This window comes from Centropristis striata, chromosome 2 (assembly GCF_030273125.1).
Source record: "Centropristis striata isolate RG_2023a ecotype Rhode Island chromosome 2, C.striata_1.0, whole genome shotgun sequence".
NCBI lineage: Eukaryota > Metazoa > Chordata > Actinopteri > Perciformes > Serranidae > Centropristis > Centropristis striata.
Genome location: NC_081518.1, coordinates 24142519 through 24167613, shown reverse-complemented (window position 1 = coordinate 24167613; position 25095 = coordinate 24142519). Strand labels below are relative to the sequence as shown.

Here is a 25095-nt window from a genome sequence, read left to right as displayed (position 1 = left end):
GTGGGAGTTTTCCTAAGCCAATTTAAGTTGGAGGTGAGAGTGAAGCCATGTCAAATATCACCATACTGTACTGCAGGATTTGCAATAATCCAGTCACAATAAAAGTTTGAGCTGCCTTTAGGGAGCAACCCCCAAACATGGATAATACTGCCATAGCCAATAGAGCCGTGGCTACATGATTTACATAGTTGATCTAACAATCAGCGTTTACCAGCCCTCACTCATATGGTGTGGGACTGTCGTGGATTGGAGTGGAGCTCTGGGTAAACCTCTTTACCATGCAGATCAAACAGAGGCAGACAGACAAGAGGGCTTGTGGCGATCCAGCTCTCAGCGCGTTTAGTGAATTCAGTCTGATGTGGCTCCGACCCAAAGACAACTGCACGAACATCAAGCAAATCCTTCAATCCGCTGACTGACGCTCCCAAGCCTCTTAATCAAATAAGGCCATTAGCTCCATCACAAGTAGTTTGGGCCTACAGCACCCACCGACTGGGGCTTTTAGTCAGCAAAGTCCAACAACCAGCACAGTGAAAGCACCCTGACACTGTGGAGGCTGGAGAGAGGCTAGGATCCCCGGAAATGTTCTGAAAGTGGTGTTGCAGATCATGTGCTTTCCAGGAAAAATGAACTACTGTAGTAACAAATGTACTGAAAACAGTTCTGTAAAAAGTGCAGTTTAGGATAAGAGATGTGCAGATCATGAACGCTCCGCTCTACAGACCTGGGTTCAATTCCAAAATATATAATTCCAGACATCTTAGCAACAGTTTGGGTTAGGCGAAGTATTTGAGCATGAGCCAAAGTTTCACTATAACTGAATGCGGACCATGTCTGTGTCAGCCAACTGAATACAAATTCTGTCCATTTTCTAAAAACATGCCATGAGCTTACAAACTGACTTCAGACCTTGCAGACATCTCATTTTGGGATGCTCCAAAAGTCAACTTGCAGACTTTGAACTTTCTTTAAATCATCCAACACCGTCTGGGTTATTCTTTGTTATCGTTTCATGATGTGGCTGCAGGTATAGGCTGCACTGAAAGAAACAAAACTTTGCTGTGCATCTGAGATGCTCCAATACATACAGAAGAAGATGATGTCAAACAGCAGCATTCATATGTAAGAAATAACCAAATTTATATTATCTTTTGATCATGCCCGTGTTTACTTCTGGTTCATCTTCTGGGTTTTCTTTTCCAAAAACAGAGCTATTAAAGGTGATTCTTTCAGCAATCCCCCCTTTCGGATTGATAATATATAATACATTACATGGATTTTTCCAAAGCAACTTGAAATAAGTTCAGCCTTCTTTGAAAAACAGCACAAATCTTCCTGATCACGCCTTCTAAAAACCTCACAACTGCTTTACCATTAGATGATACTGAAGCATTAACTTTGAAGTGTCAACATTTTCATTTCAAAAGTTCATAGTTAAATCAATGGCAGAAAACTCAATGGTGCTTAAAACAAGCTTCTCATGTTTAGTCCACTTGTAGTATTTTACATTAATGCTTGTCATCATCCAGGGTGAAACAGTTAAAGCTGCCAAAACTGAACTGAACTGAACTCTAACCAAACTCCACCATTTGTATAATACTCACATACATTTATGTTAACTTTGAAAAACCATATGTTTGTCAGATTGCTGATGCCATAATAAAGGTTCAGGTCCGTATTTACATCTGACCACAATGCTTTCTCAGACCAATTCTTGTCCCCCTTTTAACCAGTTATCATGTCATACACTGAGTGTTAATATCAGCACATTAGAAGTCTCAGTCTGTGGCCCACAGCCAGCAAAAACATGCTCTAAGAAGAGAACCATGATTTAAATGCTGAAACACTGCCAAGCCTACTGCTTTTAACATCCACAGCTAATGGATATTATGAGTCGTTCACGTGAGCCCTGGCACAGCTTCAGATGGTACAGTCCTACCTTCACAGTAAGTAGAATCCCCGTGGATGGAGGCATAGCCGCTTTTGCATTCACACTCTGCTTTAGTATTCCGGTTTTTACACTCAGAGTTTTCTCCACAAATGAGTCCCTCTGCGCAGAAGTCATAACCTGAAAGAGAGGGACAAAGGAGGGCTCCATTTACTCTGGACTCCACACAGAGAAAAAAGCAGAGAAATGCACAAATGAGCAACCTTGTTCCTGTCGCCAACAATGATGTGAATGACAAGACTCCTGATGCATAAACTTTATGACTGCAGTAAAAAATTTGTGCAATAATAAAAGTTTGGGATTTCACGACAGCATGTACACACAACAATATGAAAAAAAAAGCATAAACACATAAACATGCTGCTCATGTTGGAAGAGGATTGCATCCATCCAAACAACAGAGAGAAAGAGTCACCGTGTGCTGCTCTGAAGAACAGGACAGTGTGTTCTCCTGGTGTTTTGGGTTGGTGTGCTGGTGTTAATGACTGCTTGTAGAAACAATATACTGTGCTGCTTCAACTGTCAGCCAGGTGCTCCAGCAGCAAAAGTGTGAAAAATGACTGCAACACTGTATGACTTACTGGGAGAGTCTTCATTTCAGTCAGCCAACATATTTCATCACTGTGTTTTACAGAACAGGTGAAAGGAGAGCCTTTGCATACGCTACAAGACTAACTACAATTTGTCAGTTATCCAATGAGGAAGAGACACTTATAACCAGCCCCTGAAGGAAGCCGCACCTCAAACATGCAAGTTTCAAAATAAGAGTAATAATTATTATTTCTTCACAAATAAAATGGTAAACAGATACCTTCTGGCTGGGTTGGGTGATTGAAACAGGGACGTTTTGCGTGGCAATATTATATCGATTCATAGCAGCCAAGTATCGATATTTAGCGTTCTGTCAGTATTTTTGCCGTTCATTTTTTTCCGGAGGCTGTTGTGGGCTCACTTTTAGGAATTTAATGGGGATACTGGTATCATAAGAAACTAGAAGATCTAAGGAATCTATAGGCACCAGGATATCGTGTCGAGAAGTTGTCTAAATAACGCTACAAAGTTAGGCTATTTTTTTATGTTTCGTGGTGATTTTCAAAGCGCTCATGTGACCTCTGACGTCACGCTATCTCAATGAAAACAGACTCTCTTAGTTCCCAGAAGTCTCCTCTTTACATACATCGTTTCTCAAAGTTTGATAAAATGCTGCAGTTGTTGTCTTCCATACATGTTTGATATCAGTTCAGTTCGGTTTGACTGAATACTTTGTTGGTCAGTCTGTGGGTTTGACTCTCATTGTGGAGAGATAAAAAGACTGAAGTGAGATAATTAGACTGAGAATTTTCTCTTATTGGACCAAACAATTCTTGATTTTGAATTAAATTTTGTCTTCAATAGAAGTCAGCAATGCAAGAGTCACTTCTGCAGTGACAAGGTCAGGATCAGCTGTATGTCATGGAACATGTGGTTCTACTACTGGGATTAAAAACTGCTTATGGTGGAGGATTTTAACTCTACCTCTGCACTGCTTGAGCACCACAGTACTAACCTTTTGTCAAACTGGAACCAAACCACACTGAGATCCTGCAGGTGCACAGAAACGTGACATGACAGAGAGACAGGTGTACTGAGCATCAGTCTGACAGATAAGGGAGCAGACAGACAGACAGACGGACAGACAGACAGACAGACAGACAGACAGACAGGTGATGGTCTCCTGCTCTGTAAGTGTGAGCTGATGTAGCCCATCATATCCTGTAATGAAAGACAGACTGGCTGCACATAAAAGCCCTGAGAGGCAGGGAGCCTGGGGAGCTATTACTGAGGAAAGAGCTGTGTCTGCATTTTTTTTCCTTTCACCATGTACATCAGCACCCTACTGAATGGTGTAAACATGTAAAATGATTGGCTGATTGCACAAGGGATGACACACTCATCATACATAGTACAATTCTTCTGCAGCACCACTGAAGAAAGGAACATACATTTCAGTATTTGCGAAGCCTTTTTCTGTCTTTTTTTCCCTTTTCTATGTTTTATTATATTAACAGTTGCATTTGAGCCCTCGATGACAATATGTGTAATTGGCAATTTAACAGACTCAGAGTGACTTTGAGGATTTAACAGTAAGCCACGAGTAAATATCAGAGTGGAGGCAAAGCACAGAGTCACACAGTTGAGAAGAGGTCCAGAGACGATTAGGAAATAATGACCTGCTCTGAGTTTTACTGATCGTGTGTGTGTGTGTGTGTGTGTGTGTGTAATGAAGAAAGGAAAGAGGGTTGTAGGGAAGAAGTGTCATGGCTCTATCAATCTTTCTTGTTAGCTCTTACTGCTCTTACTCCTCTTGCCTGCACTTCTCTCCTCCTTCTGCTGTCCTCTCCTTTCCCCTCCTCCCCCTTTTCTTCTCTTATTTTCTTTCTTAAAGTCTTATCCATTCTTAACTCTCTTCTTCTTATTTTCCCCTTGCTTTCCTTCTCTCTACATAGGAAGAAGTTTTCTCCTCTTTAACTTTCTTTACAACTTCCTCTCCTCTCATGTTGTTTTTTACTCCTTACATTCCCTCTTCCTTGTCTCCTACCCTTTTCTTTCTTTTCAACAAAGCTTCTCTTTTACACTCTTAACTCATTATCTTCCTCTCCTTCCCTTTTCCTCGTCCTCTTCTTACCTTCTCTTTTACATTCTTTTCATCTACAGCATGCTGCTTATCTTACCTAAATGAGAGTCCAATTTCCTTCGCTCAAAACGTGTCCCGGGTTTCTTTCATTATGGCTCTATAGCTGACAGCCTCCTACAGTTTGTTTATTCAATGTATTTACTGAATTACCGGTGGCTATTTACCCTGTAGTACCTCCCTGCCAAAGCAGCGGGGTTCAGGCAAATTGGCATAGCAGGTGCTCTATAGCAGACAGACCAATCTGCTCTGATAGGCATCCCAGCCAAGAAGCACCCGTACCCGGTGGAGAGGGAGTGAAACAGAATTATTGCAGAGGCGCAGCCTGAATCAGCAACAGGCAGACTGACTGTGTTTACTCCTCGCAGCGCCAAGGGATTGGTGTGTGCACGTCCAAAGAAAGAATGATTCATGCAACTGAGAATAGTGCAATCAGAGGGAAGACATACCTCTGCAAACATTGCAGCATCTGCCATCTGGTAAGATTTGTTCACTGACGGTGCAGTTGAGCTCTGGACAAGTTTCTGTGACTTTCACCATGAGGCCGTTCTGTATGGATGAGAAAGGGACAAAATATTACAAATTCAATTCTGGAGTCAAATGTTTTAATGGAATGCACATTAACCCTCTGAACCCCAAGTGGTTTCAAGGGCAGTGTCTGGTCTTTTTGTGCAGTATAACACAACTATTATGACATACATAATGAAAAAAGCAAAGCGCATGGTGAAAATCTCTGATTTTTTTTATATTTTTAAATTGGAATAAAATGGAATTTATATATACACAATACTTTTCCAAGTGCCCACACGTGTCACACATATTGGGGGAAAATTTGTCTCCACATGCTACAGATATTAAACTATTTGCATTTTTACAACCTCTACTTGCAGCCTCTCCTGTCCGCTCGTCTCGACTCTGTAAACAGATTCTCAGTGAAAATGACTGTGTCTCAATCATGACTTCACAGTTGCGCTGAGGAGTAATTTAATGTTTTTAACAGGATCTAGTCATTCCAAATGGTTTATTTTTGGCAACTTTTTAAATGATAATTTTTTTTTGTTTTTTTAAGAAATATCACAAATGTTGGGTTCTCATTGGTTACTTTTTCTACAGAAACTTTCGTAACCGATGTTCCATTCAAAGACCATTGGAAAGTTAAAACTTTCTACACTCTTTCTACAATAAAACATTTTTTTTTTCTTTTTTACAATTTTTTAAAGGAAATATACTTTTTAAACCAGGCGGGTTGCTGGGGTTTAAAGGGTTAAAATATTTCAAACAATCTGATCTGAGCTAAAACTAGCAAGCCTCTTTTCTTCAGTCTTTGGGCTTTGTCCCCCCTCACATTGACGAGAAAGCTTTTTCTGCCAAAACGTAACCACTCAACACTTATATTAGTAGCTGCTGGAATCATCATATCGGTTGTCAATTGAAGGAAGAAAATCATGAAATCCACTAACGAGCAGCATATAAAAAGATTAAATTGATGTGAGAAGATGTGAACTTGCAGACATATAAGTAAGATAATGATGTATAGATTTTACAGGCTAATTAGAGTCATTATTCAAACCGCTTAGGTGAATGTCAAGTCAGACCCATGTTCACACAATTACATGCATATATATATGTATGTGTGACTGTAATTATCATCAGCACAGATAGACGCCTAAAACAGGCAGGTTACTTTTAAAATTCACTTTCATAGGTTAAAATGACAAGTGGTGGCAGGTGTTAGCTGTTGCTAATGAACATTAATTCCATGAGTAACTTGATGACAGGCCAGCATTAAACCTTTTTGTTGTCAGTTCTGTGCTCAGCCAAAAGATTATTTATGAAGAAAGAATTCCACTAACAGTGTTTCTGTAGCCCCAGAATAATGATAGGTGAAGTATAGGGGTTGCATTCATTCATTTCAACGTTCATTCACATCATATCAATAATTTAAGCATCTAAACTTAATATTTTTTTCATGCACAACCTCTAGTAACATCTTGTTAGAAATGATTTTCCGTTCAATGTTCAACAAACTGACCATTGTGTCTACAGTAAGCCACAGAGTGACACAGTAAGTCTCTTTTATAAAAAGGTATTTATGTCAAACCTTCATGTTTTACAACCTAACAAATCAAACCAAAAGCAACCTTGTTCATTCCTTTTATGTTTCATAAATATTTTCAGTTCATCGACCTCACATAAACATAAAAGTGTGCAGAGCTACATTTTGTCAGTCGGAACCTTATAATTTGAACATCACAAAAGAGGAGGATGACACTGCTTTTGAAATGTATTCAAACAAACTGATAGTTAAAAGGATGTGTTCGGGTGTTAAAAAAACAGCGTATTTTAAGATACTCCTGACTGAATGAGGCTGCCATGACAACAGAGAAGGTTGAATGTAAAGGCTGTACACACCGCTCACACTCACAAGGAGGGCATGAATACAGATAGCAGGTGAGGTGCAGATACGTGCCACCAAAGAAGGGAAACAAAAGGTGGATCGAACTCAATGTCATCTTCCCCTGGGCCTTCAAAACAAATAGCAGACACACAGCAGCAGCAGCAGCAGCAGCAGCAGCAGCCTGGTATGTCAGAGCTCCACTGGTCCAGGCGATCGCTCTCAAGGTCAGAAGTATAGACTCAAATACCTCAGACTTCGCCTTCACAACTTCCCTCAATGTCATGCTATTCTAGGAACCATATAACTGCTTCTTCATGTTGTCTTTTAATAGTACAGTCCCTCAGCCATGTCAGTCGCATGATTCTCTCACTAACTAAGGAGAATTATATTTTCCTACTCGCTCTTTGTTTGGTTTGACGGCCAATCCATGTCTACTCTCATCAATGCCGTTTCTGCTGCTTTTGATGAACACACAGTACTGTCCAGCACCAAACAGCAGGCATATAAAGTATATAGTGTTTAACACATTAAACAGACCAACTGTCATGAAAATGAGAAAACATGAATTTTTTTGAAATCTTTCAAAAGCTTGTTTAAAACTAAAATTTTATTGTTATTTATTTGGCAAATAACAAACTGAATTCACCCTTTTATAGCCAGATTTGAGTCGAAGTCAGAAAAGAATCACACATAATATTCAACTACTAAAATTTATTTTTCTGTCCAGGAATGCAAGTAAATAACTATAATTTGACTCTTAATCAATACATAATAATGTGCTTTACCATTTTTTTTTTTTTACAGTTTTTTGTAAAACAGTACATTTTAAAATTGATGGATAACAACAATAATTATATTTTAGCATTAAAAAAATAATTTTGGGTAAAGAGCTTTTTCATACTGGTATATTAACCATTACAGAAGCATAAAAAATGATTTTGGTAATTACTAATGCTGTTAATTTAGGACAGCTGTGGCACAAACCTCTGGTCTAATACATTTGTTAAGCACCATATAATAAATATACCTCATAAGAGTTTAAATTAAGAGCGGATATATGTTTTTTTTACAATGATTGTGGTTATTATCAAGAAACAAGATATCATATATATATATATATATATATATATATATATATACACATGTTGATGTGTCTGCTTAATGTCTAAATAAACAAGTCTTCTAGCACTTTTGCCATAAAAGCTTTATAAGATATGGGCAGAAAACCTTTGAATTAGGACTGGGTGATATGGACAAAATATATTATATATAAGGAAATGGCTTTTTTTGGGGTAATTCCATACAACCAAATAGTATAGCCAATTTTTCCTTCCTCTGTACTCCATGTTAGCAAAACAGCACCTCTATGCATCACCAACCACAGCCCAAGGTGACATATTCAAATTGCTTGTTTTGTTGTTCTAAAATTAAAATCAAAATCAAAAAATCAAAATCAAAATCAAACATTTGACACATATTTCATTTTTTCCCCCCTAATAACTTGCTTAATATCCAATATTTGTCTTTTAATTTCCGGCTAATGGACTTATTAACTAATCATTTCAGCAATGGGGTTACAATTCTATTACTTCAGGCAGCCATGAGGACATTATTAACACCCTGAGTGAAAACCCCTGTGCACAGCTCACCTTTCTGGTGACAGTTTGAGCTGCTGTGTTACTGCTCCATACAGATGGCACACACCTGAGGGTGTCATATGCTGTACAGACTGTAAAGCCCTCTGAGGCTTTTTTATTTGGGATATTGGGTTATATAATAAATAAAATTTACTTGACACCAACCACCAATCTCCTTCCTCAATGCATATATTCATTGTTGCTTTTCCCACTTCCCACCTCTACTGCTGTGATGGTGAGAGGATAAAAAGATGGTCTGACATACAGAAACGGCACAAAAATACTGAGAAACACATGCTGGAACATGCAGCTGAGATGTATGAGCCTTCATGGACCAAAACACTGACACAAGAGAACCACAAGAGCATCAAAATAAAACTTTCTGGACTTTTCCCTTCAAAATATAAATTTTTTTTTTTTTTAATATTTTTATCCCACGATTTTTGTAACCCATTTTTATCACCCGGTTTTTGTCCTATCTATCTTGATCCTGGGCGCTACCTCGTCTCTGTCGGTCTGGGGAGGGCCCTGAACTGAGCACATGCTTCCTCCGATACATGTGGAGTTGCGGACCGCTTCTTGACACCTGACAGGGGGAGATTCCCCGGTGGGACGTAGCGCGTGGGAGGATCACGTTATTCCCACCGGTTCCTCTCCCCCCCGTCAGGCACCCCGACCGACCAGAGGGAGGCTGTATAGCGACCAGGATCAATGCATGTTTTTGTGAGAGGTCCCTGTAAGGGGATCCTCAGGGGACACGGGGAGAACATGCAAACTCCACACAGAAAGGTGTGGAAAATAAATTGTCCACAAATTGGTCACTTAGCCGATTCAAATCTAAGAATAAAGGATGGCTGTAATTGCTTGAAACAAGGCTTACAAACAACAAAGTGATGTATCAAGATACCTGCGAGCTAATAATGAGTTCAGGAATCCACTGAGTGGCCTGTGAGCGATTACATGCACAAAACGTTAATTTTCTCCTTAAATAGTGTCTTTTAAGATAAATGGCTTCTCAGTGATGAAAGCTCACCTCTGTTCTGTGGTGAACTGGAATAATGACTCTAATTATAATCCATGCAGTGACGAAGCTTCAATTCAAATCAGGCCTTTTTGTTGCTGTGTTCATAAGTTATTCTAATTACCTGGCTTTCTGGCCATTAGAGGGAAGAAAAAAGGCAGATTAAAAAGATTGGAGGAGGGAGGGAAACCTAAAGCTGCTCGCTGGCTAATTTAATAACACACCAAGCAGTCCGCCACACACAAGCACTATACATTAAGATATACTTATACAAGTGTTGCAAAGTACATCTGATTGCAGAGCAGAGGAGAACAGATGAAAGATGATGACAGTTAAGTATGTTACCTTGCATTCCCTGCAGCTCCTGGATAAAAAGCGCTGGCCTTCAGAAAAGGTCTGACCCATGTAGGTGCATTTTGCTGAAGACACAGAAGTATAAAATTGCTCTATTAAGTACAGTAAGTATGAAATACCAAGAATAGAATCATTACAATATCATCTCCTGGGTGAAAAAATGCTTTTGAAATTGCCTGTGGAAAAAAAAAAGTTTCCAGCCTAAAGTTCTGCATAGTTAATTCTGCCAGAAACAAAGTTGTTCTTGGCTGGTGTGCATAAGCGACGAGGAAATGTAACAGCACATTAAGAATACAACAGAGGAGACCCTTCTGCATATTCCTCTGGCGATAAAGCAGAAATAGAAAATGAAGCATATGATATGAAGTCCTGCTTTCCTCCTCTCCAGGGTGCAGGACCGCGGAGCGCTCAGTCGCAGCTCTGGACCACTGCTCCCTCCTTCGTCTGTGCCAGAGCTCTGATGTTCACAGGGGAGGAAGAGGAGGAAGAAGGAGCGAGCGGGGGGATGGAGGGAGGCAGAGGAGGGCTGGAATTATTCAAAGACGAACTATCCTTCAGGGATTTCGTGTTTTCGCAGTATAGCAAGAGAGGCACAGTTGTCCGTGGGTCTGTGAGCAGCTACCAGACCCTTGTGTGCTTTATACTAGAAATAGTTCTTCCATTTCAGCTTCCATGAAAATCAGGCGACTGTGATCTTTGCTCTTGCAGATAGTTTACTCTGGTTTTACACCACCGGCAGAACATCAGACACAAACAGCAGCCCTCTCTGTTGGTATCAGAGCTGGTTGTAGTAGTACCTTCACAAGCTTGAGATACTCTAGCCAAGCAGCTGAGCATGTATAGGACCGTAATAGTACTTTTATTTTGAATGCATGATAATATAGATCATAAATCCCCCATGTTAGCAAATGAGCCATGGGCCTAACTAAAAATAAAATAAAATAACAGGTATTTAAAGAAGAAGAAGTTCTTCTCATTTTATTTGATTTATTTTCAAGTGTTCATTTTTCTGGTATGTTTTGTATTGATTTACTATTTCATGGTGTCGTTTACTTGCGATTGGGGGCAGGAGCATGTGTAGGCCTTTATACTGAGGCTCCACCAGCTGATCAGACAGTCTAGACAGACTCTGGCTCCTAATGAATGAGATGGCAGCTCTGATATCTGAGATATTTTGTCTTAATAGATTGTGTAGTGGGAGTAAATGGAGCCACATAGTCCCTCTTTATATTCACATTATGGGTTGTGAGAGCTCTCAGGAGTAAAAAGAACCAGAAGTTGCATGAAGCTGTAGGTAGGTGGCCAGTTTGCAAAGAATGGTACTTGTTGCAGCCAACATCAGAGCAGATAATGACAATTTTCAGTCAGAACATTAACAACATTAATATAGCAGTAAACTGTGAATTTATAGTAATGGCGCCCTGACCAGATAGAATCAAGTCCTACTTTATCCAAGTGTGTTTCAATCTGAGCTTCTCTTTTCTTTGTTGACAACAAAAAACACAAAACTGTTGTGGTAGCCGGTCTGGTTGCACATGTACTGTATATTAGTGCATGTGAGTCCCTGTGTCTGTCTGTCTGTCTACTTGAAGACACTCTGCACTGCTCTCATCACTATCACTTATAATGACTATCAGACCCACGGCATTGCTGGGAAAGTGTTACAGCCACCTGCCAGCTCCCCCTCAGCTTCCACTGTTAGCTCTGTCCCAACTGTTGCTGTTTTTAAGCCAATCAATATGTTCTGAATTACCTGTCCTCCAAACCTTTGATATACTGAGTACCATTTGTAGCACAGCCCCATGTCCATTGTTTTGGCATGTGGAGATATTTAAATTTAAATTTAATAGACTTGCCTTGCCAAGTCTTTGTTGCTAATTCGGGACTGGAAAAACACCATTTAGGGGAAGCTTACCAAGTTAATTATAGACACTTTTTCAAATACTTAATTGTCATTACCTGATATCAATGTCCTTCCATTTACTAGCAGCCATGCAGCATCCCCCCTGTTGCTTCTATTGTTTCAACACATTTCTTAACTTAGACTTAGAGAGTCTCTTAGACAGACTTTATTGTCATTCAGCTATACATAAACACATTGAACGGAATTCCATTGCATTGGCTCACAGGGATTGTACTCTGGAATGTCATGAATAAAGTATAAATATAAAATTTAAAACTGTAAAAAAAAAAAAAAAAAATAGAAACTGTCTACACAATGTAGATTTTTTTTTTTTTGGGGGGGGGGGGGGGGGGGGTTCCAAGCTGTGAAAAGGAAAATCATTACTGATACAGATGTGTATCATTTATACCTTCCTTCATTAGGACTATATTACATTAATTCTGGCAGGCTGCATGTACTATTCATGAGTTGGACTTTCATGGTGCTTTGGTGTGAGCAGAAAGTAGAACATCTGCCTGGAACTAGGTTAAAGAGAGAAAGAGGAAGCTACAGATTTCACTGTGTTGCATGTAAGCATGAGTTGGGGGCTTGGGTGATCAGCATTAGGCCACCTTAACAACAAATCTTATAAAGAGGTGCAAACTTTAATGCAAGCATAAAAATTGAAGTCCTCCTAATTTCCCTCTCTGGAATGTAATGTACATTGTATTTTTGTATATTATAATATAATTATATATATTAAGAACTGAATTTCAAGAAAGCATTTGTGTAGTGAGAACATAATTCTTAGCTGTATGATGGTTTTACAAAAAGTAGTGGATTTGAATTAAATTAAATTAAATCATCATTCTCTTTTTTCACTGTTTGGCTGAAAACCAAATTAACAGCCATAAACTGTTAACTTGACTTGATGGGTGGTGTGAAAGGTATTTTTGTGTTTTCACAGGTTGGGCTGTTAACATCTCTTCTGCATCCTGCTTGATCTAAATGTGTGCTGCTGATACTTACGTCTGCATTTCTTGCAGCAAGTCCCATCAACATGCACAGGCAGCGAGTCCTCTGAGCAGTTTGCTGGAGGACAGAAAATCCTGCGACACTCCACCACACCATTCTGGAAGAAAAGGATTGTTTTTGTTTTGTTGTTTGAACACGCAAACATGAGAAGAAAAAAAAGCCAATTCTCACTGTGAACATAAGGCTTTTGCCTGAAGCAATGCCAAATATCCTCTTCCCCTACTTCCCTCCATGTCTCAATTTACATTTTCACCAGCATTTGTGGAATTTTAGATCTTAATCTGGAAAACAAACTCTCTGTACCCCTGCCCGACAACAGCAAACATATTTAACACATGCAGTTTAATGTCAGCTCTCATCTAATGCAGCTTACAGTACAGCTCAACCCTGACTGGCTGTAGCTCTTGGAATGTTAGCATAACCAACCCACCTTCAGGAATGCAATCTGAAACTGAAAGCTATCATATTTACAGGAAGAAAAAAATTATAATGTCCTTCAATCAGATAACAGATTCATCATTGAACGCTGGATGGCGGATACTGAAACCGAGCGGCCTGCTGATAGCAGGTAGTTATTCAGACCCTGAAGGACTGCCTTCATATTTGAGGCTGATATCTCTCTCAGCGAGGGCCTCTTCATTTCATGAGTCATCGGAAATGGTTCCCCCAGGACGCTGTGGTTATCAGTTAATGGCATGTCCACAGGAGGAAATCAGACCGACTAAACTCCACCCTGTGCTTGATGTGCAATGATGCAGCAAGTCTAATTCCCCTGGGCCCAGGATGGCCTGATTCAACAAATTTAAAAGTCTGGCTCCTATGTACGAGTGCAGGCAGGGAGGCTTATTAGGGGGCGCTGGTTAGGGTGCAGGAGAGATGATGCAGGAAGGTCTGATGGGAAAACAACTTGACACAGCTAAGAAATAAGGGTTGTAGTGACAAAAAAATGTACCGCTGTGGCATAATGTATCATCAACCTGTGATGCAGAAAGTCTTCCAGAGTTTATTTTGTTATAAATCTGGTCATTTTGGCTTTGTGGAGTACCCACTTCCCCTTAACACTAACACTTTCCCTTTGATTTCATATGATACACTTCTGATTTCTCCTTCCTAACAAGCCATTTGTCTATTCTTCAGTCCTTTAAATAGCTTTTTAAAAAAGTGCTTTTGGTGGGATAATTTTATCCAGTTTAAGACTTTCTTTGAAAAAAATAAAATCGTGCTTGGGTTTGAATTTTTCAGTCAGTGTAAACAACATATGTCCTTAAAAAACAGCAGAATAATACAGAATATGTTACTGCTGGAGCACCATGGTGGCCTCGGGGGTTCACAGACCTGCAGTGTCCTTGGTTTACAGATAGTCTGGTCTGTCTTTCTCTACCTGCCATCTCTCTACTCTCAATATAGCACCAGACAGGTAATAATTGGATCATTTAAACAGTCTTAAATCAAGAAAGATTGTTGATATCTTAACTCAACACTGAAACTAATACACCTTCTCCTTCAGATGCTCCATCCTATCATGCCCACTGTCTTTCTCTTTATACACCCATGGCCTTTCCCCTCTCCCGGCTGGAATAGTGTTGTTTGGCTCGGTTCAAGCCACTTTGTTTGTTTCACAGAGCCAGGGCTGTGTATGAACAGTGATTATTTTTTCAGAGCACACACCAAACAGACAGCTAGCTGACTGTGAGGAGATACTCACTGAATTTTACAAAAAGTGTACTGGATTAGAACTGCAGAATTCACCTTTTAGAGAAAATAAAAAGGGGACTTTTTACTTTTTTGACTTTCTCTTAGAATGTTTTATTTTCTGAGAAACGCTAGTACTCATTCCCCTCGATGGTTTAGGTTGCTTCAGTTAAGGCATGAGAAATAAGAATACTAGGGTAAGAAAATCAGGGTAAGCCAAACATAGGGCAGGTCATGACCTCAGCATCCTAGTAAAAAAAAATGTCTCTAGGCACAGGCAACACACAGGGAAGCCAAACACTGTTCACGGCTGTTAAAGGGTTTTTCAAGGGAAGAGTCGAGGGTCTGGGGATCTGACTTTAATATAATTGGGATTGGGTTTTTTTACAGTGTAATATTTTAAATCTGGTGTCATTCTTTGATTGTGAGGATGAGCGTGACACCTACCTTACATGCACAGTTCCTGCAGTTCTCAGGCTCCACCCACAGTTCCTTATCTCGGTAGACCAGGCCGTTGGCGCTGCAGGTCCTCTCGCAATGACAGCCCTCCAGCTGGGTCAGCCTGGACTCTGCGTAGTTCAACTGCGGGTGAGCACAGACACCAGAGTCTAAGTCTAAGTGTGCATGCAGGTTAACCCCCCTGCACCGCCTCCTAGCCCTCTGGCATGCCCTGGTCGGTTTTCACAGAGAGCTCCTCCACTGGGAGCCACTCATTAGAAGGGCACATAGAAAAATAAGTGATCATCATTCAGCTCATGCTCCAGACCTCAGGCTATAATCTACTGAGAAATGACAGACAGGACTGACAGCCCCGATCCTGGCTCACTCCTCTTTTATTCCCACACACTGATCAGCCCTTCTTCTCCAGCTTATTTCATGCTCAACACCATCCAAAGTTGACTCTTGACAGAAGTGATGCATTCTTGACTGACAAAAGTGTCACAAGGCAGTGACAGGGAGGGGCACAGAGGGCGGTGTGCACCAACAAGGATTAACTTTAAATCAGGCTGTAAATCCCCTGTCTCTTGGAAAATTCTGTTTATGCTGCTAATTTGTTTTGACAAAAGTTTTTGTCCTGCATGAACTATTTCAGGGAACTATTTCCAGTGAGAATCATGCTGTCTTCACTTACAGAGCAGTACAGAGGACTGATAGAGACCTTCATCACATGGTGCAATTACCCGAAGCTCAAAAAGGAACTAGATAGAACACAAAGTTGTAGTCAACAGACAAGTCTTTAAATATGGATGTTGCTGCAAAAGTTGGATGCTCACACACATCTTTAACCTGGCAGCACAGAAGATTTATACAGCCACCACAGATTTAAGGTGATTAATGTCACCAATTCAGTGTCCAACCAAATATGAAATATGGTCACAATCTCCCCCCTTTTATCCTGAGTTATAGCATGGAAAAATGGCCAGAGTAGTGTTTTTTGCAGAATATTCTGATGACACAGTAAAATCGGCCTTTGACCTGTTGAATGTAAAAACGTTATCACATCATTGTATCCTAGTTATAAGACATTCTTGTGAAATTTTACCATTTATGTGTGAATTTAATGTGTTTTGTGATGTCACAGTGATCCCAGTTAATCAGTTGGATGTCCGTCCCAAATTTGAAGCAATTCCCTCAAGGTGTTGCTGAGATATGCTTCTGTCGCTGTTACAGAGGCTTAACAAGTTTAATTTATGTTACATTCTTCTCCAAACATATTTGACAATCGAGGTGAGTTTTAAAACTTTAAAATGGCTGTATTTTCCATTCCATTTTCCCAACTATGATCAGCCTGATCTGAGTTAAAATTTCCCTGTATAATGTTTTGATACCAATTTTTGCACATAGTCGTGTTGGTGAGTCATTCTATCAGTTGCCGATAAATTCTACATAATCAGGCATCGCGTTGATTCAGCTGCAGTTTTTGATTGACATGATTGGATTGTTTGCTTCCGTGATATTAATCTAAGTAAAAACATGCAATATTATGCAAATCAATTTTTTCTTTCTGATGAAAATCACATTCCACCAAGGTACAGTTTCTATTCATCTGTGATCTATATGTGTTCTAGTTTATTGTTGTTTTTCTGTGCACAATAGCCCATTATATCCATCAAAACTCACTTTGTGTAGGAGTTCATTGGTGACACAAAAACAGAAATTTGCATAAAAGTTTATATATCTATATAATACAAGTTACTTCTGATCAACAACAATCAGAGTCCTGTTAGGAAGGTGGTAATGTTGGGGGAATTCAAAGGTTCAACTGATCTGAGCAGCACAGGTCAACTCGGAAATTGTAGGTCCACTTAAGACACTCAAGGCCGCTCTGGTGCTGTGCCTCCGCCCCCTCTGCTCCTCTGAGACCTGCCCAGGCCACAGTGTCTGAAAGAGAGGATTCACTATAGAGGCTTCTCTGTAAAAAAAAGAGAAATGCTGGATGTCACTGAGGCTTTTACTTCATTTAGAAGAGTCCCGGCTGGCTGCTGGAGAGCTGTGTGAGCTGTGAGCGCTGGAGATGTGTCCTGTCAAAGCCCTAAACAAAATGTTTGAAATGCAATTTCAAAGGCTGGGAGGCTGCCTTCAGGCACCACCGAGGAATACCTTTCCTGTACAACGTGAGCATCAAATGGCACGGCGATACAAAGGAGTCAGAGGCTAATAGGCATGTATCTCCTATGTTTGATACATGAGGCAGAGAGACATGAGCGAAATAATAAAATAACAGCTGAAGGCAAAGTCCAAAGGAAGGAGGGCAAGGGAAAAGGTGCATTTATTGCCTTTAATCTTTTTTGTTTGTCTGCATATCTAAATGGATATTGCACAAATGTATGAATTCTGGGAAGCAATCAGTCCGGTGCCAATGAGCAATTAATTAGACTTTGTTTATAATTCATATCTGGGATGTCTGCCATCAAGTAGTGATTAGATTTTAGCTGAAACAATTAAACAAACACACATAATGTTCGGTATGTTTGAAGGCTTAATAGATTTATGTGTGTAGGTTGCTTAACTACTGTTGTTAATACTGCTGTATAAATGTAAGTGATAGTAAGGATTTGTTTGGTTTACAGCAATAAGGGGAATCCCTCTAATTTAGTCTACAAAAATATGATAAAGCAACAAAAAATCAGTTGATAGCACATAGAGAAAAAAACATGAATTGTACAATGGCCAAACCAATTTCCTTGGTTGAAAAGCCACTACACATGCCCAACTGCTTACAGTTATGAAATAATTTAATTAATAAAAAAAATTTGCCTCCACACAAGTGTTTAAGTGAGTTAAAGGGATTTTTTTTCAACCTGAATCTTAAGAAAGCAGCAACCTCTGGCTCTGGAAAGTGAAGCCAATGTTGAGGTGTCTTAAACCTGTATTCTTTCTAAAGTCCAGCAGGGGTGACTCTACCGGTTGCAAAAAGAAGTCTAGTTTTATGAAAGTCAATGAGAAACTGACCCTTCTCCTTGGATTTATTGCATCAGTAAACATTTTTGAGTTTATGGTCTCAATTGATTGTGTCAAGACTTCTGTACAGCATAATGTTTTGGGTTTTTTTAATCATGCAGTAGAATAGACAACAAAGCAGTGTATGCTTTGGGCGGGGTTACCCCGTGATTGACAAGTCACTACCACAGTGACCTCTATTTTTCGATGTTAGACCTTTTACCCTTTTTGCCATTGTGTTTCCAGTTTATGAAAGATAATTGTAAAATTGTGGTCACCTACCAATATCTAGGTTATACTTAAAGACAAGGCTTTAATTGATGCACCTTGCTAACCAAGCTAGCTAGCTAATGATGGTGTTACCTGATAACTTGGCGTCCTCATCCAAATATGGTCACTTTTAGTTCCCAAAACTCAAGGGTTTAAAAGTGTAGCCAACAAACAAAAGGGTGACATCATCCTGGCTACTTGAAATTATGTGTGTGTATGATATGGCCGGATCTAACTTCAGTTTTTCATGAATCATCTAAATCCAAATTAAACACAGAAATTAGCCTCCTGGATGAGCTACTGTAAGTGCATAGGGAGCTACTTTGGGTACAACTTGCTGGAAAAACGAACTAACTGTCCTGGAGTTATAACAAACAAGTGTAGCGCTGACACATGGACCCTGAATCTTCTGTTTTTAATAAAAGCAATGTGTAAACTTAAAGCTGCCATCATGCACAAGGGAATCCACTGCAGCAGCAATGGAGGAGAATGTTTAACAATTTATGCATCATTTATTTATACAGCTATTCTAAGCAAATGGCTTGCTCTAAGCTTGCTGTAGTGTGAAGACCATGTATCTCCACAATGTCAACTTCTAATTCCTTTGTGACTTTGCAGTTATCAGATAATGCAATGAGCTTTTTTATTTGTAGGATGAGCAGGAGAATGCCTGAAAGATACTCAGAGATGTGAGGGGGAACCTCGAACATGGCAGTGGGATTTACAGCTTTGGGGAGTTGTTTTTCATAGGTCCCAGAATCTCTGGTAGCATAAAGTTAAAATCACTAAATCTGAAGATGATTTTCTTGACACTCTTTGGCCTTGCTGTCAGCCATTTTTATTGGGACTAATTCTTTGGTCGATAGTTTAGAAGACTGTTGACAGAGAGGTCTGTGGATAATCTAAAACAACAGGAACCCTGAAGAAGAAGGAGGCATCTGGAAGGAGATTGTGCTGTTAATTTTGATTGATCGATTGATTGTACACCATAATTAATATTCCTCAATTGACATATATTTAGACAGAAATCTGAGGGACACACAGCTAAAAAAAATGCTGAATAAAACTACCGATATTGCTACATAACACTAGAGGTAGGTAAGTAAAATTAAGCTAAGCATTTACAGAGAGAGAAAATGATCTCCAAGTGTATTTATATTGATACTCAATTTTCAAATATTTATAATATGCCCTTTGGCGGTAACACATGGTTGAGCTTCCCCTTTACAAACACACACAACCAAATTCCAAAAAAACGTTGGGACTTTGTGTAAACGAAAATAAAACCAGAATTAATCCAATTGAGAATTCAAAGATTACAGTTACAGAAAACAAAGTTCAGTTTGAACATTAAACATATTGTCTTAAATATTTGTCACAGAGGAAAAGCAAATTATTAAGTTATTTATGTTTTGGACAATTTGGAATTGGGATTGTATAATACATGCAAATGCTGCCATGTTAATCCACACACAGCAGAGCTTAATGTCAGCTCACCTCGCCTTGACATGCCACATCACACGCTCAGGACCGAGCAATTATTCTCCTCATGCTGAATTCTTCAATTCCCTACAGCATAAAGGCAGAGAGCCATTTACAGCTGGAGGTGACTGCATCCCCCCCGCTGCGACTCGTATGAGCAATGAGGTCAGGTGGCAATAGGTGGAGGCGTGTTCATGTGAGATGACACAGCAGTAGGGTAATGTTCTTCATTTCACCCTTATTTACACCCAAAATTATTCTATAGCTCTCGCGCCCGCTGAGATGATGTCCTTGGTTCATTCACTCCCACCTGATAGAGCTCACTCATGCACATAGAAGCGCACACTCAATCACATACGCACACAGTCGGTCACACACACACACACACACACACACACACAGTTATGCAGATGTTTAGTCTTTGAATGATTCCGGCTATCCCCCATTGCTCCACTGTAGAATGCACACCACCTGTTAGCCTCCTGTTGTGCCAATGTAGTGGCCAATTCCTGACACTTCCCTGAACCCTGAAAGTATCAGTCCCTCGTGTACGCTGTGTGTTCACAATAAACCTAACCTCTAGCATCTGACATTCATTAAATGTGACAGTAGCAGCAGGGCAAGGAAACAAACATTATAATATAAATAATTTTGTGAATTTATATACAGCAATTCTGTCATTTTTTTTTTTCATCCCATCCCTGCATATGCTGCAGTAATAGAGAAGTAGGTGAAGGTCAGAGTTATGAATATACTACCAACATTTATTGGTTTTGCAGTTCTTATTAAATAAAATGTTGTATATGTAATTAAACAGAGAATACACAAGATCAAGATTATATTTACACAGTAACAGAGGGTTTAATAAGGACAGGTCACACTAGGCAACATATGAAAGACGTACTAATAGATAATCATAGGAAATATTAGTGAAGCTCAGGAGCCCATCACTCCTACTTAATTTTATGAACAAAATCAATAAGTTAACAAATTAAAGCAACTAAAATAAGATGTAAAAGCATAAAACTTCAATAAAAAAGACATAGGTAATTACAATAAACCCTACAAATGACATCAAAAACACAACCCAAGTATCCCATGTGGTGCAAAAGTTTCACAGGAATTCTATCAGGCATCCTAAACTGACCATTTATCAAACATTTTAGACTATTAAAGCACCAAAATTTGAGCAAAAAATCTTCTCTTCTTCAACTCAAGGTCTTTTCAGTTAAAGTTTCAAGACAACTGAGCAGGCTCAATCTGCTGAATAGGACCATGTGATACGGTGAAAAGCTCCAGAACAAGCAACTAACTGGATGTTGAGTTTAGGTGATGAGACAAGCTCTACCCTTCTATAATGTCATTTTTAATTTCTATAGCACATGCATTCACATTTCCCTCTATTGTTGCGATCGAAATATATATTCAAAGTGAAAACTGTTCCATTGTTATATCACTCTAATCCGCAGCAACTGCAAAGAGCTAAAAACAAAACCATTAACAAAAGAATATGAGAACTTCTGGGACCAAGTAATTGTCTATTTGCTGTTCCCTCTTACCTGCACATTAATATCTTTCCTGTTTTTGTGGGTCTTTTTAAAACCACTTCAATCCACGCTCACAATAATAATTGACAGAATAATCATATTTTCTAAAGGCGGATTAAGGTGCATGTTCATTTTGTTTTTGTTTCCCCAACAATAACTTCTATCTTTTTTAGGCAGCGTCTCGTTGAAATTAAACAAAAATGAGACGCTGACTTTTGAAGAAAAAGAACAATCCGTTTCATTGAAGGCGGCATTAAAAAAAATCAAAGGATTCGCCTGTCTGCAGATGTACTGGAGAAGGAAGTTATTTATTCTTTTCATTTATTTATTTATTTGCGTGTCAGCCAAAACGGGAATGGATATTACTGGATCTTTTAACTGGATACTTTTGTTTATCACTGACAAGGTTGCAAACATTTTGCATATCCCATGTTCTTCTTTTATCTGTAAAGTGTACTAAGCATTTGTGACAACAATGAGTCTAGTTTTGCAGGATTTACAAACTCTTATACATTCTGGGGAGTGGTGGATAGTTGCTGTTCTTACCTTCAGGGTCATTTTGGCCAGGAGCTCCTGAAGGTCCATGATTCCTTGCACCAGGCTCAGGAAATCGCTGCAGGTCGGACAGGCTCAACGGAGGAAAAGAAAAGCACCAAAAACAGAGAAGAGAAGGAGAGGAAGAGCAGGAGGGAAGCATTTAGATAGGCGACAAACAAAGTGGAAAAAAAAAGTATTATCCTGACTATATGTATTTGGACAAAGCTCATGGCCAGTAGCAAACAATACAGAAGCCTCACATCTGTTTACTCTTTGTCTTAGGCTTGTGTCTGGTGTTAGTATCAATAATAAAGCGACAAGGTGTGATTACATGGCTTATTGATCAGTAACAGAGACAGTGGCACAGCGGTGGCCTTGTATCTTAATCTGTTTGACAGTAAACAGATGGAGAAACAAGGCCGGGAGAGAGGAGGCTGCATTGAATCTGAATTAAAGCGAAATGAAGATTACTGGAGTGGAGGACGATGATAAAACTGGAGGGAGGCTTTGTCTGTGATCAGTGGCAAGAGGTCACCACCAGCTGACACATAGCTCATTACAGTCCAATCATATAATAGCACAAAGTAATGGAGAGTGTTCTTTTGTCTTTTCTACTTTTTGTCTCAGAGTGTGTTCAGAATACTTTGTATGACTGTGTCATCACGATACTCACTGCGGTTAAGGTTGGGACATTGGGTAATGTAGCCGTTGGGAGCGAAAATCAACTTCACGTCCTGGATAATGCCCTGGCAACACAGAGGGAGGGGTGCAGGGAAAAGACAGAAAGCAACAATGATACACATGGATTGGCAAGATAATGGGATATCTCTTTGGGATCTAATGGCCAAAAACATAAAAGAATAAAACTAAGAGATTACAGCCATGATAGCAGCTCTGCATGGGCACAGTGACGACTTGAGCTAAATGCTAACATCAGCATGTTATTATGATATCTAGCCAAATATGACCAGTCTATTTAATGTTGTAAAATGATGGCAGGGTTGCAGTTTTACAACCCCAATAAAAAAAAAAAGTTGAGAAACTGTAAAAATTGTAATAAAAACTGATCATAACCCTTTGCAAATCCAACCTACATCCAACTGAATACAGCGTAAAGACAGATATCTAATGGTCATGTGTTTTATAAATGTATAAAGTCATTCTAAATCTGCTGCATTCTATTTTTTATTGACATTTTACATATAATCCCACCTTTTTTGGATTTAGGGTTGTAAACATCTGACCGTTTATGAAACAGAACTATTTGGTTAGGGTTAAAGAAAAGATTGTGATTAGGGTGAAAAATAATTTCTCTATGTGACATAGTAGTGTAGTAGTAACATTGACATGTCTACTACATACAAAACTTACAAGTTAACGTGCATATCTAATTAAAAGTAACAATGCAAGTTTTTCTTTCTTCTTTTTACCCCATTTGAGTCCTGACTGCCTCCGTATACAGACTTTGTCACTCGTTATACTATGTCACTTGACTTTGAGTTTTGCTCACATCATAAGTATCACAGCCACGAGAGATCACCAAACCCTATAACAACAAACATCTATACGGGTTGTAACAAGCTGCACCTCCTGTGCAGAACTGCACAACCTGTCTCAATATATAGTGAAAGGTTATTTAATTAATTGCATGCAATGTAAATGTTCATATATATGTATATCCAAGGTATATTCATGGGTTTGGAAATGATAGAAATGGTAAAAGACGACCACAGCAATTGTTTGTTTGTATTGAAAGAAACCTATAGCATATACAGTAAATGCGTACAGCATATATTCCTTACTGAGCTGAAGCAAATGCACTTCACACATAGGCAGCAGTAAATTGCTTTCAACCAATATTGTTATAGCTGTAAAGCCGTAAACAGACTGCCTGTCAATCACTCTGATTGACAGGCTCCATAGGTGCAGGGCTGGTAAATGGAGGGCTTCATGATGACCACAGAGAACAGGGGAAAAAGGCACACTCTCTAATGGAAAAGCGAGCTTGTAAAACACCAGGGTGCCCACGCACACACGAACACAAACACAGGGTAATATAATTTTACCATTCCTTCGAAGTGACTACTGAAAACATGCTGGAAGGACATTAGAATTCACTACCTCAAGCAGTGTTGGCATCAACTCTCAACTCTCTGCTTTATGTGTATGTGAAATCCATTTACAGTGCATTCGGCTGGCCTGGATGCAAGCAACACCTGCCTCCATTTCAAATAGAGACACAGGGAGAGGGAGCCTTGAGGCGAACAGGCTTGGAGCACAGATTGAGAACTAACACACTTGCTCGCACTCATGCACACACACACACACACACACACACACACACACGCAGAGGCTGTATGAGCAGCGGATGGTGAATAAGAGACTGTCAGTGTCACTCAGAATGAAAATGAGGGTGTAGATCACAGATGTCTGTCCCAGTGGTGTAATATAGGGGCCCTGACCACACATCACTGTCAATGATCAGTAGATAATTTGAACTGAAGTCATAAAATCTCTCCCTCACGCACATGCAGGCAGAAATGTGAACACATTTATTCCATGCCTCTGCCAAAACCTATGGCAGCTAGGTTTCAATGGCACTTTTCAGGAATAATGTCTATGCTCTCATGGTAAGACAAGTCCAATTATACAACTGCATTTCAAAACATATACGCTGCAGTGTGAACTATTGTTTTGTCTCTGTGCAGAGCATTGGATTTGAAAAGAAAAGGGTAAAAATGCTGACTTTTTAGCTTTAAAGCTGCACGAATCCATGTTTTTCATAACAACAATGAAATGAAGGACTGTATTTAATATGTAAGAGTAAGTAAAGACCCCATAGAGAATTATCACCAACTCGACAGCACAGAGATTTTTATAAGGTGTGGTTGCTGTGTTGTTCAGTCTCACCACTTTCATCAGAAGGCAGCTGTTTTCAGCATACATATAAATGCTACGTACGCTAACTGCCATGAGAAAAATAACACATGGAAAAACCTGCTTTTGTATATTCCACAATCTATGTTAGCAGAACAGTGCCTCTGTGGTTCGTTTAACTGTCTGTCCCACGTGCAATCTGAACATATCATCCAAATGTAAATATTGCTATCAAAAAAATGTCAAAACTAAGAAAATATATACGATTGATTTTTAAATTGTTTTGACTATGTATGTGGTCAT

The 25095-nt window shown here is 39.4% G+C and overlaps 1 protein-coding gene across 1 annotated transcript in view; it reads right to left on the bottom strand.

Moving 5' to 3' along the window:
* The window catches only part of LOC131982823 (protein kinase C-binding protein NELL1-like), a 306508-nt gene that overhangs the window by 169807 nt on the left and 111606 nt on the right, over positions 1–25095 (bottom strand). The window contains exons 6-12 of the mRNA XM_059347448.1: positions 22589–22661; positions 21925–22007; positions 15086–15220; positions 12941–13043; positions 10021–10094; positions 5069–5168; positions 1940–2068 (exon numbers count right to left, since the gene is read on the bottom strand). Of these exons, the coding sequence (XP_059203431.1) occupies positions 1940–2068; positions 5069–5168; positions 10021–10094; positions 12941–13043; positions 15086–15220; positions 21925–22007; positions 22589–22661 (697 nt within the window). The remainder of the gene's footprint in view (positions 1–1939; positions 2069–5068; positions 5169–10020; positions 10095–12940; positions 13044–15085; positions 15221–21924; positions 22008–22588; positions 22662–25095) is intronic.